Raw genomic sequence first — 15,117 nt, 5'->3', positions numbered from 1 at the left:
CAGTCACACCACTTCTGCAAAGTCATACGCATGCGCAATACATAGAGCAGTTGGGAGTTTGGGTAATCCCCCAAAAGCTTCACCACTGAAAAGTCCCATCCTGTCTTAGACTTTGGCCTCACAGAAGTTCCACCAAGGACTAGCCATTTTTCTGACATCTACACACTCCTCAGTTTTATGCAAGTTAGCATTCAGGCTAACTCAACACCCAGCTAACATAGACTCCTGTTCAAGGCGCTGGAGAGCTAAGAACAACACTTGCTGTGCTGGGTTTTCAGCAGCCGCTTTATGCAGTTCACAGCCTCTATAACTCCACCTCCAGAGGGTCTGATGCCTCTCCCCGCCCGCCGCCGTGGGCGCCTGCACTCACATGGACACATTCATACATACACCTATACATAATTAAGATTAAGTTTTACAAAAAGGCTCTTGTTGGGTATGGCAGTATTCACCTATAAATTCAGCATTTGGGAAGCAAAGACAGGAAGCTCAAGGGCTCTGAGCCAGCCTAGTCAGTATACATAGCAAGATGCTATGTCAGACCCGCCAGCAACAAGAACTAATAAGAATAATGCCACACACATAAAATAAAGAGTCCTGATGGCTTGTACTGTAAATCCATTTTTTTCCCTTTAAGTATGTCTTTACCTTCTCACACATTCTAGAGTTAATCTTATTATGTGATAAAATATCAGAAGCACAATCAGAAACTGACTGTTCTCTGTAACACTAAATGCTGTTGGATCCTGTACTGATAACTTTCCTGAAGTTTCTGTGGTGTCCTTGCCTAGGACAAGGGTTTTTAATAACTATACTGGACATCTTAGACTGGAGCGAGTGTGGGGAAAAACCTCAAGTCTCTTTCCACATAAAGATTCTACTCTCCTCCTCTCCCCTGACTTTCTCAATCTAATGCTTTGGGTTTCTTTCAGTCGGTTGGTTTTGCAGTGCTGGAGACTGAACACAGGGCCTTCCACGTGCGAGGGAAACACTACCAACCGAGTTGCTTCCCCAGCCCTCTCTGCAGTTACATTAATAACACTGGCTTTTAGATTTCGAGAAGCACTCCTTAGCTGTAAGAGGTCTGTGCAGCTAACAGTTTTTGAAGCTCATTGAAGGAAGCTTGCCTTCCTGACTGTACAAGCAAATCATTTAGTATTTCATCAGGATGCCAGCTTTCTCCAGGAGAATGTAATGTATTTTGATTTTGGCTTTTTTGGTCCCAGAATTGTATTTTGGGACAGTCACCACCAAGTTGCTAGTAGAACCATCTTTCTGTCTTTTTTTGTTTGTTTGTTTTTGTTTTGTTTTTTTCATTTTATGGCAGACAATGTAACTCCTAAGATTTTGGTATAATCTGGTTTTTAAAACTTGATTGAAGTCATTGTTTTGTTTTGTTTTGGACTCAGCAGGCAGCCTAGGCCCTAGCTGAATGAAGGGTAAGTCCTTGCATGCTGGTGTGCAGGTTTTCCTGACTACTGGTTTCTAATTTTTATATATGAATTCACGTGTGTGGCTTCACCACCATAACTTGTGTCTTCTAAATACTCTAACTCATTAGACAGGAAAGAAACCAGATTTGCTTAAATCTGTTCAAGGCTGACATTCTGAAATTTTAAACTGGACATAACAGTGTGTAATAATTGTGCAGGCCTAATGTGGCCTTTAGAGAAATAATTTTTTTTTTTTATAAAAACATAACTTTTAAAAAGCTAAATGTATTCAAGTGAACCTTTGTTTTGTTGCTTTTGTTTTTCTTTGTTGCAAAGAGAAGACTGTATTATACAGAAAAGTGAGGTAAGTGAGGTCGGCCCATTCCTTTGAGCGAGGCTGCTTCTGCATCATTATGGGTCCTTCCTGTCTACATTTTAAACCAAGAATGTCAGTCTTGAGTTAGTGTTTAAGCGATCATCACTTGCAGCCATTTGCATGTTTAGTCTGATGTATCCTGATAGCTCTGCTTTTCTGTGCCAGTTCAAAATAACATTTTTCCTAAGAGCACTTAAAATTAGCTGGTATCAGTTTAGTTTTGATTACCTGGTTGTGTATAATTTTTCTGGGACCAAAATTTTTTTCAACTACTGAGCTTTTAAAATACAGACTGTCGGTCTGAGAAGCTGGAGAGCACCTTTGCTGTGACCCTGCTGTGGCTGGTAGACGGTTCCTGTGCACACTTTTCCCTCTGACTGCAGCATGTGGTGTGCGTGGAATACTGCTTTCTGCTTCATGATTCTAGTGTCAGCACTAAAGTAGACTGGAGCTGTGTTACATATTTTAGCTACAGTATATAGGACCTCATTTTGGTACCTTTCACGAACTAAGCTTGTGTGCAAAGGGCATGTTAATCACATTTCATGTCTTTGAACATATATGGTGTGTGAAGCGTATTCTTCCTACACTAGAAATATCCGGTGCTTCAACCCTAGAATATTTGAGCAACTGTTCAGTCTGTTCTCAGCCATCAGACATTTTGGCACAGCTCATCACTCCATCTGTTACTTTCATGAGAAAAAAGTCCATTTTGTAATACTTACCGCATATGTTCTGGTCATTGAAAACCAAACAGTTACTGAGAATTGTAACACAACGCTAGTAACTTTACAAAGTAGTCATTAGCTGCAAGGACTTTACTTAGCCAAATTACTGCTCACTGCAACCCTCACAGAGCTTTTGGCTTACTCTGTGACCCTTGCTAGGAGTGTGGCACCTTGAAGCATCTGTAGTCACTTACCCCTCCTGCTTCCTGCACCTGTGAAACACACTGCTTGCTAGGTGTTTGAAGATTTTACCATCCATGGGCTGGGGCTTGTTGTGTTCTTTGTAAAGTAAGTATTTAGATTATAATCAGTTTGGGGCTAATGGTACCCAGGCCCCTCTGCAAGATATAATCTTGACTATCTCCCTCCAGGTTAGAGGAGGGTAGTATTTAGAACACTCTGAGATATTATGTTTATGTTCCTGAAGCTATCTTGCTCGTGTTCAAGTTACTAATTGTCTAAGTGTAAGTTTTCAATAAACGTATTTCTTTAGAACTACTTTTGTGCTGTGTGGTTCTTGTCATAATTATGCACTGTTGAATATAATTACCTTCCTTGCTCCCTCATTCATCCAACCCTTGCTTCCCTTAAGTTGAACATTTTCCAGTACTCTTACAAGTTTAAACACTGCATTTATTTAAAAAAAGAATTAATTCTTATTGCTTAGACTTTTTATTAGCTAAATGAAGAGGCTCATACAGGTAGGGTACTTGTCGAAGCGGAATACTTTACTTCATCTCGCAGTGCTAATCCCGTGAAGTTGTCCCGTCTAGCTGCATACTCCCCAACATTGGCTAGCCCTGGCACCACGCAGCAGCTCAGAGCACTGCGGTATATGCTCATGTCGTGAGCGTCATACCACTCGTCGGTCTTTTCATCATAGCACTCAACATTAAAGGTGGTGGTAAAGCCATTAAAGCCACCCACCACAAACAAGAGGTCATCCACTACCTCGATACCAAAATTGCTACGAGGATTAAACATAGTGGGGATCGTGCGCCAAGTATTAGCCACTGGACTGTAGGCTTCTGCGCTCCTCAGTCGATTAGCTCCATCAAAGCCACCTACCTGTGAAGAGCAAAAGAAACAAAGTTGGCTGCTATCCATTGTTTCCGGTCACCGAGGAAGCCCTTGTGGGGAGAACCAGTGATGCTATGCCTCTTTTCAAATGCTCACCAAAGGTAAGCTAGACATCTTTGCTATTAGGAAATCTAAGGGTGCCATTTTATTGTCATACAGTAAAAACTCACTGCGTATACATGTTCCCCGTAAGCAATTACGCCTATTCCGCTCCTCCTGCTCCTCATGGGTGCAATGACTGTCCATTGATTGCTCTCAGTGTTGTACACTTCTGCTGTAAACAGGCATTCATTTCCATTAAACCCACCACATATGTAGACCTGTGTGGAGAGAATCCAGAATTGCTAAACTGCACTGGGGGGTAGACAGGAGGCAGGTGTATGGCGAATGCTTTTTTAGTTTTTTTTTTTTTTGTTTTTTTTTTTTAGTTGGAGAGCTATTTTCTGAGGATGTGGGGAAGACTTAGCAGCTGTCCCAGCCCAGAGCATAGCATGTTGCAGGTTCCAAGTTGTTGCGTATTATTTAGTTTGTGTGGGTGTTGTGTTTGCAGGTATGTCTGTGTACCACAAGTGTGCAGTGCCAGTGAAGGACAGAAGGAGGTATAGGATCCCCTGAGATTAGAGTTGTAGATGGTTGTGAGCTGCCATGTAGGTGCTTGTAATTGAACCCAGGTCTTCTGGAAGAACAGCCAGTGCTCTTTTAATTTTTTCAAGTTTATTTATGTATATGAATCCTCTCTCTGCATGTACACCTACATGCCAGAAGAGGGCACCAGATCTCAGTATAGATGTGGTTGCTGGGAATTGAATTTAGGACCTCTGGAAGAGTTGCCAGTGCTCTTAAACACTGAGCCATCTCTCCTTTTTAATCTTTACTTACTTTAAAAAATATATATATATGGTCCTTACTCTTACTATATAGCCCAGTTGTCCTGGAACCTAACATGTAGACCAGATTAGACACCATCCCCCACCACCACCGCCTCAGTCTCCTGAGATTAAAAACTTATACCACCACACCTGGCTTTCTGTGATCTTTTGCCCCTGCCCCCAGTTACATTTATTTAGATGTGTGCATATGCCTCTGCCATGTCATGCACGTGGAGGTCAGAGGATAACTTTGAGGAGTCAGTTCTCCCTTATCTCTTCTGGATGCCAAGGATGGAAGTCAGGGTATCAGACTTAATAACAAGTGCCTTTACCCACTGGGCCATCCCAAAAGCCCAGCGGGTACTTTTTGTAGACTGTTTGAGGGAATGAGGGTGCTGGAATCTAACTGGGGTCTTCTGGAAAAGCAGCATTGATCTTAACCACACACAGCCATCACTCCAGACCCCCAGGGAACTTTTTTTTTTTTTTTCGAGACAGGGTTTCTCTGTGTGGCCTTGGCTGTCCTGGACTCACTTTATGGACCAGGCTGGCCTTGAACTCACAGTGATCTGCGTGCCTCTGCCTCTGCTGGGATTAAAGGTATGTTCCACCACACCTGGCTTCAAGGCTTCAAGGGACAGTTTTAAATGCCAATCTATACAATCTAAATTCTCTCTATATGTGTATGGGTTATATATATGCATGAATGTGTGTATGCATGTGGGGGCCAGTAAACAACATTGGACCCCCAGAAACCATTTATTTTTTAAAACGTATATTTGTGTGTGCATACATGTCACATGCATATACAAGTGTCTCTGATCCTTTGTCATGAGGCACATTTGGAGCTTAAAAGACAACTTTTTTACTGCTGCTTTTTTGTTTTGTTTTGTTTTTTTGTTTTTGTTTTTGTTTGAGACAGGGTTTCTCTAAAAGACAACTTCTTAGAATTGGTTCTCTCCTTATGTTGGTTCTGAATTGAACTTAGGTCAGGCTTGGTGGCAAGCTCTTTTACATGCTGAGCCATCTGAGTGGCACCATTCATCTTTTTTGTTTTTTTGAGACAGGGTTTCTCTGTGTGGCCTTGGCTATCTTGGATTCGCTTTGTAGACCAGGCTGGCCTCAAACTCACAGCGATCCGCCTGCCTCTGCCTCCCAAGTGTTGGGACTAAAGGTGTGTGCCACCACCATCTGGCGCTCTCCTCTTCCCTCTCTCTCTCTCTCTCTCTGGCGCTCTCCTCTTCCCTCTCTCTCTCTCTCTCTCTCTCTCTCTCTCTCTCTCTCTCTCTCACACACACACACACACACACACACAGCTTATTTATTTATATGTATGCATATGTATGTGTGCCTCTTGTATGCAGATGCTTGCAGAGGTCGCAACAGGAACTGTAATTACAGATGCCATGTGAGTGGCACTAACCCAACCCAGGTCCTCTGCAAGAAGAGCAAGCTTTCAACCGCTGAGCCTTCTTTTCAGCTTTTTTGATGGGTTGTCTTTTCTGAGACAGGTTCTCTTACTTGCCAAGTAGGTTAGGCTAGTTGGTCATAGAAGAACAGAGACCCACTTGCCTCTGCCTCCCCAACACTGAGACCACAAGCAAATGCCATCCTACCCAGCTGTTTTTACATGGACTTGTGTGCTGAGGATTTAACTGGCAAACACTTTACCAACTAAGCCATCTCCCCACCTACGTGACTTTTTTTTTTTTCTTTTTCATACAGGGTAATTACCCCAGGCTAGCCTCAAGCTCACCGTGTAGCTGAAGATGATAGGCTAAAACCTCAGCTTCTCCTGCCCTTCCCTCCCCAGGATTACAACCATGTGCTGCCACACCTGGTGCTACCTGGTGCTGGAATTAAAACCCAGGGCTTCGATTTGCTAGGCCACTGGTCTCTACCAACTGAGCTACATCCCCAGCGGTATGGGTTCTTCTTCTTCTCTTTTTTTTTTACGATTTATTTATTGTTATATATACAGCCCTCTGCCTGCTTGTACACCTGCACGCCAGAAGAGGGCATCAGATCATATTGTAGATGGTTGTGAGCCACCATGTGGTTGCTGGGAATTGAACTCAGGATCTCTGGAGGAACAGTCAGTGCTCTTAACCTCTGAGTCATCTCTCCAGCCCATGGGTTGTTCTTTTTGTGTTGTTTTATTTTGTTTTGTTTTGAGACAAGGCCTGGCTCAGTATGGAGCCCTGACTGGCCTGGAACTCACCATGTAAACCAGGCTGGCCCTTGAACTCACACAGATTTGCCTGCCACGGCCTCTAGAGTGCCTAGCCATGTATATTTTGTTTTGTTTCTTAGGTTTGGATTCTTTTGTTTTTTGAGACTGGGTTTCTCTGTGTAGCCCTGGTTGTCCTGGAACTCACTCTGTGGATGAGGCTGGTCTCAAATTCAAGGACATCCACCTGCTTCCGCCTCCCTAGTGCTGGGATTAAAGGCGTGCACCACCATGACCAGCTACACTTGTTACTCTTGCAGAGGACCCAGAGTTGGATTCCCAGCACCTACATGTTGTCTCACAACTGACCATAACTCTAGTTCCAGGGAATCTGTTGCACTCTTCTGACCTCCTGTGCACCGGGCATGCATATGGTAATATACATAAATACAGTAACCAGGTAAGCAAAACATTCATACACATAAAAAGTTTTAAAATCTAGTAAAAATAAACTTTACTAGTGAGATGGTTCAGTGTATAATGACACTTGTCACTAAGCCTGAAGACCTGAGTTTGTCCCTGGGCCCCACCTAATAGGAGCAGAGAATCTACTTCTGCAAGTTATCCTTTGATCTCCATACATGCTCATGTCAAGGTTTAATTTTTTAATAGAAATAAGATATTTTTTCCTTATAGTTATCAAAAATACAGTATAACAATTTGCATAGCATTTATATAATGTCAGGTATTGTAAGTACTCTAGAGATGATTGAAGTACATGAGAGGATATTATACAGTGATTTTCTTTGTTTGAGATAGAGTCTTCCTGTGTAGCCCAAGTTTGTCTTGAACTCTGTGTAGCCTAGGCTGCCCTTAAACTCATAGCAACCTCCCTGTCTTAGCCTCCCAAATGCTAGGTTTACACGTGTGTCCCCCACACCCACCAGTGCATAGGCTACACACAAGCACCTAATGTTATATGAGACTCCAGCATCTGGATGCGGCTGTGTACAAGGGACCATCATCCAATCTTCAGTGGGTACTGAGAGGCAACTGTGAGCATTGCCGTTTTGTCATCCAGCCTCATCCAAAAGGAGGAACAGTAGCCACCTTCCCCCACACCTGGTTCTTTACCTTCCCATAGAGTGTTGTGGCGCTTGCATCACTCCGCTGCTCATGCATGGGGGCTATAAGTGTCCATTGGTTGGTCTCTGGCTCGTATCGTTCAGCAGTGTTGAGACGCACGTAGCCATCAAACCCTCCCATGGCATAGATGAAATTGCTGAGGACTGTCACGCTGACATAGCAACGTCTAGAGTGCATAGGGGCCACTTGGTGCCAAGTTTTCTTCACGGGGTCAAAACGCTTAACGCTATTGAAGTAGTCTACACTGTCAAACCCGCCGATGATATAAACATAGCCCTTCAAGTAGGCTGCCCCATGGTAGGCTCGAGGACTTTCTTCTTCACAAGTGACATTCACCCATCTGTCTGCTCGAGCATCATATGCCTCAATGGCATTGGTGGGGCTTCCGCCACTCCAGCCACCAATAGCAAATAGGATGGCGTAGGGCAGGCGGGGCCTGGTGAGTGGGTTGGTGAAGTCGGAATTGGAGGGTCCGTTCATGTTCAGGTCATACATGGCCTTTAGGGCGTTAATGATGACTGGCTTGCATTCCTCGCTGTCTTTGACATAGTCATTCATCTTAACATTATTCATGAAGTACTCAGCATGCATTAGGGCCAGGCGAACCTAAGAAGGAAATACAGAAATTTATTCAGGTGACGGAAGGCTGTCTTGCAAGTCTCAGCTCTTTAAGCCCTGCTTTATCATCTGCCTTTGGATTTCTGGGAATAGTTTAGTTTTCACTTAAAAAAAAAAAAAAAAAGTGTGCGTGTGCGGGCACACACTGCCAGAGACCAGAGGAGAGTATTGGATCTCCCGGAGCTAGAGCTATACACAGTCAAGAGTATGGATGCTAGGAACTAAAGTCTGATCCTCGGAAAGAGGCTCTAGGTACTCCTAACCTCCAGGCCATATTTCCAGCCCTTTAGGTTGCTTTTTTTTTTTTTTTTAAAGGTATAACTCATAGAAGTTTTTGTTTTGAGGAAGTGGCATGCTTATAAAGAAGTGAGCTAGACGGGAGGCATCTGAGGATAGCAACTATACAGTCCTTGGCCACTGCGTGGAGCTTTTTAGGCCAAAAGAAACTAATTGTGGTGCTGGAGAGATGGCTCAGAGCTTAAGAGCACTGACTGCTCCTCCAGAGGTCCTGAGTTCAACTCCCAGCAACCACATGGTGGCTCACAACCATCTACAATGTGATCTGGTGCCCTCTTCTGGCCTGCAGATATACATGCAGGTAGAGCACTGTATGCATAATAATAAATCTTAAAAAAAAAAAAAAAAAAAGAAACTGTGAATGTCCAGAAATTAAATATAGCTCCATATGTAAAATGACAGTACCAAGTGACTACAATCACGTCACCCTCGTGACTTAGTTCCTATGATAACTTTCACCTTGAATGAAAAGAGAGTGAAAGACCGTTTGAAATTCTGTGGAGTCCCCTGCTGCTCTCCCCAAACTAAGAGGGAGTTTTGGCTAAGGGAAAGAACTGGTGACCATCAAGGGAAGAGAAAACCACAAACTCCAGAGAGAAGCAGGAGACAGCCCCTCCGAAAGTGTAGACAGGGCCCAGGGAATCCGTCCTGAGGCCATCTTAGGGACAGTCCCTCAGGGTAGAGGAATCAAACATGCGCAGCTAAGCACATGCAAAGAATAACTAAACTTGACCTTAGGAAGTAAAACTGAAATATGTTGCTTCCTATTTTGGGGGTCGTGAGAAATCCACTTCAGAATGGCCTCAAATACAGCGTCCTCCTGCTTCACGTTGAGCTCATCTTTCTCGATGATGTCCTTCAGCTCAGTGACCGAGAGCTCCAGAAACTCTGCTGACACTTTCACCATCTCCTCGAAGTTGTGCAGGATGAACATGTAGGCCTTCTGCCTCAGCTCGGGGCAGTAGTAGTAGTCCGTGAACTTGCAGATGCCGATACAGTTATCCAGACAGAGCTCTGACTTGAGGAACTCACAGCAACCCCTGACGATGCCCATGATGTTAAACTGGTCGGCAGCGGCCAGCAGCTTCTCCACGTTGTCAGGGGTGATGGGCACGGTCCGAGTGTATGCATACTCAATGATTAGCTTCATCATGTCGGGGGAAATGCCAGGAATGTTGTAAACTTTCTTCTCAGTGTTGTTCCAGCCACTTGTAAACAAAGCTCTGCGAGGGAGAAAGACAAAAGAAAAAAAAAAAAAAAACAGGAGAGAAATTAGTAGCACAGAAACATTCCCCTCCTGGTGCCAGGTCCCTGTCCTGGCCCCTTCGCTTTCTGAGGGCGGCTTGCACACACTACAAGTAGTGCCCAGTGGTGGACATATGGGCATTCTGCCCTTACCCTCCTTTTTCTTTTTTCTTTCTTTCTTTCTTTTTTTAAAGATTTATTATTATTATGTATACAGTGTTCTGCCTGCATGTACACCTGCGGGCCAGAAGAGGGCACCAGATCACATTACAGATAGTTGTGAGCCACCATGTGGTTGCTGGGAATTGAACTCAGGACCTTTGGAAGAGCAGGCAGTGCTCTTAACCTCTGAGCCATCTCTCCAGCCCTACCCTCCTTTTTCAAGGTGTGTGTGTGTGTGTGTGTGTGTGTGTGTGTGTGTGTGTAGGTATGCTCACCTATGCATGCACATATGGAGGCCATAGGTCAATGTTGACCGTCTTCAATATATATTTATGTATTTTTTTTTCTTGAGACATGGGTCTCTCCCTCACCCTAGACCTCCCTGTTCTGCCTAGATTGGTTAGCCAGCACGCTGTCTTTTCCTTCCAGCACTGGCATGACAAATCTGTTCCTCCACGCACGGCTTCTGTGTGGTTTCTGAAGTCAGGTTTTCCTGCGTGGGCAGCAAGCACATTCCCCACCGCACTGTTTCCCCAGCCCACCTCCCTTTTTTCTTTTACACTGTCGGGATGGAGAGATTAAGCCATAGAATGAAAATAAGATCCAGGCCCAGGCCCGGTCTGGAGAAATGGCCCAGCTCTGAAGAGCACTTGTTGCTCTTGCACAGGACCTAAAGTCAACTCCCAGCCCCGACACGGCGACTTCTGCAGGCACCAGGCATGCACATGGTGCCACTCATGCACACAAAGTACACAAATGCATGAACAACAACAGCAATAACAAAAGAGAGCCAGGCCTTAGAGGATAGAGTGATGACACCCCAGTGAGTTCTTGCTCTTCTTTCTTTCTTTCTTTCTTTTTTTAAAGATTTATTTGTTTGGTTTTTTTATGTATAGGGTGCTCTGCCTGCATGTACACCTGCAGGCCACAAGAGGGCAGAAGATCACATTATAGATACTTGTGAGCCACCATGTGGTTGCAGGACCTCTGGAGGAGCAGTCAGTGCTCTTAACCTCTGAGCCTTCTGTCCAGCCTTGAGTTCCTGTTTTGTTGGGGTTTTTTTGTTTGTTTGTTTTGTTTTTCTTTTTTTTTTTTTTTTGGTTTTTCGAGACAGGGTTTCTCTGTGTAGCCTTGGCCATCCTGGACTCACTTTGTAGACCAGGCTGGCCTCGAACTCACAGTGATCCGCCTGCCTCTGCCTCCCGAGTGCTGGGATTAAAGGCGTGCGCCACCACGCCCGGCTCTGTTTTGTTTTTCAAGACAGGGTTTCTCTGTGTAGCCGTGGCTGTCCTGGACTCCCTTTGTAGACCAGGCTGGCCTCAAACTCAGATTCACCTGCCTCTGCCTCCCGAGTGCTGGGATTACAGGCGTGCCCCACCACGCTCCGTTGAGTTCTTGTTCTTGCAGAGGACCTAGGTTTGATTCCCAGCCCCCACGCAGTGGTTCAAACCATCCTAACTTCAGTTCTGGGGAATCCATAGCCCTCACGGGTCTCCACAGGCGCCAGGCACACAAGTATGCACAGGGATACATACAGACAATACATTCATACACACAAAATTAAATCTAAATCTGCCTTAACCCATTGCCCACAAAATCCCCCACATGTATAGACAATCCAGCTGCAGAGCAGTCCTCACGAAGAGTTCATGTACCCCTTGCATTCAAGCCACCTTCTGTCTGGGTGTGGTGGCTCATGCCTTTAATCCCAGCACTCGGGAGGCTGAGGCAGGGGGATCGCTGTGAGTTCGAGGCCAGCTGGTCTACAAAGCAAGTCCAGGACAGCCAAGGCTACACAGAGATACCCTGTCTCAAAAACAAAAACAAAAACAAAACAAAAAACAAAAAACAGCCAAACAAACAAAACTGTATTCAAATTTCAGTGTCCACAAGCAATTTGTATTAGTCCTATCTGTGGCTTTTTTTTTTTTAAGGCAGGGTCTCACCTGTATAGCCCTAAAACTCCTCTGTAGACCAGGCTGGTCTAGAACTCACAGAGCTCTTCCTGCCTCTGCCTCCTGAGTACCGGGATTCAAGGAGGACACCAACATGCCTGCCCTTGTTTGGCTCTTCGTGACATAAAGGCAGAGTTGAGCCATTGCAAGAGAGTATATGGCCTGCAGAGCTTAAGAAATTTTACTGCTTGGGGCTAGAGAGATGCTTCTTTTCCAAAGAACACGGGATTCGAATCCAAGCACCTACATGGTTGCTCACAATGGTCTGTAACTCCAGTGCCATGGGACCCAGTGCCTTCTTATGACCTCTAGGCATGTCATGCATGCACACAGACACACATGCAGGCAAAATACCCATAAGTAAAATAAATGAACAAGTAACACACCTTAAAATATATATATTTACTGTCTTATTTTTTGTTTGTTTTGGCTTTGTGTTTTTGGTTTTTGGAGACAGATTCTCACTCTGTAGCCCAGGCTGCCCTTGAACTAGCTGCTCCTCCTGTCTCAGCGCTGGGATTATAGGCATGAGCCAGTGTGCCTGGCTTAGGAGCTGGTCATTTTGCATCGTACCTAGCGTGTAGAATCAGGTATGTGCAGGCTTTTAACATTGCAGTGCCATGCTGTCACCCACAAAGCTTATACCTGAGAACAGCTCGAATCAGTTCTAAACAAACACAAAGCCCTGGGGCTGGAGAAATGGTTCAGTAGTTAAGAGTACACACTGCAGGCCAGGCGTGGTGGGGCACACCTTTGATCCCAGCACTCAGAAGGCAGAGGCAGGCAGATCACTGTGAGTTCAAGGCCAGCCTGGTCTACAAAAAGTGAGTCCAGGACAGCTACGGCTACACAGAGACACCCTGTCTCAAAAAAACAAAAAACAAACAAACCAAAAACCAAACTGCTCTTGCAAGGCCTTGAGCTTAGTTCCCAGTACCCATGTCAAGTGGCTCAAAACTGCCACTAATTCCAGTTCCGGTGTCAGCACATGCCCACACACAGGCATGCAGTATGCATATACACATAATTAAGTCCCCTCCCCCAGTCTCTCTTAAGTTTTCAATGAGGCAGCATGAGACCTGCCGGCCATGGGATAGCCTTCTTCTTTTTTTTTTTTTTGGTTTTTTGAGACAGGGTTTCTCTGTGTAGCCTTGGCTGTCCTGGACTTGTTTTGTAGACCAGGCTGGCCTCGAATTTACAGAGATCCACCTGCCTCTGCCTCCAGGGTGCTGAGATTAAAGGCATGTGCCACCAACGCCCGTCAAATAGACCTTTTCAGGGTAAGGGTTGTGGGTAACTGAGGCAGAGTCATGTATGTAGCTCAGGTTAGCCAAGAACTTATGTAGTCAGGTTGAACTTGAACTCATCTTCCTGTCTCCGCCCCCTGAGAGCTGAGATTACAGATGCGTGGCCCCCGGCCGGGCTCTCAACCATTACCATTGTGCTTTTCCCCCAGACCTTTTGTTGGCACTGGTATTTTGAGCCAGAGTCTCACTAAATTGCCTAGGCAGGCTCTGAACTGTCTGTGGTTGTTATTGGTTACAGTGGTCTGCTTCAGGCCTGGGGGTTGAACCCAGGGCCTGGTGAATACTAGACAAGCCTTGTACTATTGAACTACAGCCCCGCCCCCAAGACCTTGAATTGTTGATCCACTGGCCTCGGCTTCTGAGTAAATGGGATTATAGTCCCACACCGCCAGGCTGTCTCAAGACAGTTTCTCTCTGTGTAGCCTTGGCTGTCCTGGACTCCCTCTGCAGACCTGCCTGGCCTCGAACTCATAGTGATTCTCCCTGCCTCTGCCTCCTGAGTACTGGGATCAAAGGCATGTGCCACCACACCTGGCCCTATTTCTCATATTTTCATTGACGCCCCCAGTGCTCTGACTTTTTCAGCTCATAAACAAAAGAGCCCGTGTACTTTCCTGCATTGGAAGAGTTTCAGCTCAAACGCTTTTCCTTTTGAATATTGCCTGGCTATGCTCCCCTTCTTCCCGCCCCATCCTCTCTATCCTTTTTAATCGATCTCCTCGATTTCAGTGCTCACTCCTGGGACTGGGCCAAGAGGGGCACCAGGAGGACTCATAGCATCTCAGTCCAGAACCCACGAGGGGTCCAATCAACTAAAAACCGGTTGGGGTGAGAATCTAAGAGAAAGCACCTGACCTGCAGGACGCTGACCGAGGACCGGTTTAAAACACATCGGGGAAACAGAGAGAGGCTCTGGCTCTGGCTGCAACTGTTTAGAAGGCGGCGGCGGCGGCAGCAACACAGCCAGGCAAACGAGGAGCCTAGAGCTTCAATGTCCCTACATTTAAGACGATAAGCGGGGACGCTGGAAAGCGGATGAAAAGGCCTTGGGAAGAGCCCTGTCTCCCCCTAGTGGTACCTAAAGTAGGAGCTGCAGCTACACAGGATGTTCTTGTGGGCATTGAACTCGAAGCCGTTGACTTTGATGACCACGTCGCAGAGCTTGCCCTCAAGTCGGAGCTCATTGAAGATCTCACAGGTCATCGCACTCATCTTCCTCTCCATGTGAGGCTGGTGGAACCGGGTGGAGGCCGCAGTGCTCTCCGTCTCCATGGCACCTTGGGACCAGGGGAGAGAGGCTGCTCTCCTGGGGTGTTGGGGAGGGTTCTGGGGGGGCCCCTTTAGCCAGCTGTCGATCCTGTTCCCTACTACATCTTTCATATAGGGACCATCAGGCAGCCCAAGTTCCAGAATCCTGGCCAGTGAGATCACTCGGGATTGTGCTCTCGGGTTCTGGAACCCCCTTCCTGCCTCTTCTTTTCCTGCCCCTCCCCCCCCCCAGGACATACAGATAGACCACCCCACACCCCCTTCCTTGTCCTCAGACCTAGGGCAGAACTGTGGCCACCAACACAATTGAACCATTACTGAATCTGCTTCCTGTTGCATCTTCAGGTTGGGTCCACATCCCTGCTGCATCCTCCCACGGCTCTCACTGGGTTTCCCATGCGAGCAGAGCCAGAAGCAAAGCTGATTAGATGTCAGGCTGCCCAGGCTCTTCTAGCCCCTGAG

The 15,117-nt window shown here is 45.9% G+C and overlaps 1 protein-coding gene across 1 annotated transcript; it reads right to left on the bottom strand.

Annotated features, from left to right (window-relative positions):
* Positions 1–3,205: 3,205 nt before the first annotated feature.
* Klhl10 (kelch like family member 10) lies at positions 3,206–14,702 on the bottom strand. The gene is made up of 5 exons (XM_051158617.1): positions 14,465–14,702; positions 9,451–9,940; positions 7,791–8,408; positions 3,788–3,937; positions 3,206–3,605 (listed from the first exon to the last, which is right to left on the bottom strand). Exons 1-5 carry the CDS (start codon positions 14,656–14,658, stop codon positions 3,231–3,233), a joined length of 1,827 nt encoding a protein of 608 aa, XP_051014574.1. The 5' UTR covers positions 14,659–14,702; the 3' UTR covers positions 3,206–3,230.
* Positions 14,703–15,117: the final 415 nt, after the last annotated feature.

Source organism: Acomys russatus, chromosome 16, assembly GCF_903995435.1.
Source record: "Acomys russatus chromosome 16, mAcoRus1.1, whole genome shotgun sequence".
Classification (NCBI taxonomy): domain Eukaryota; kingdom Metazoa; phylum Chordata; class Mammalia; order Rodentia; family Muridae; genus Acomys; species Acomys russatus.
This window is presented reverse-complemented; position numbering and strand designations above follow the sequence as displayed.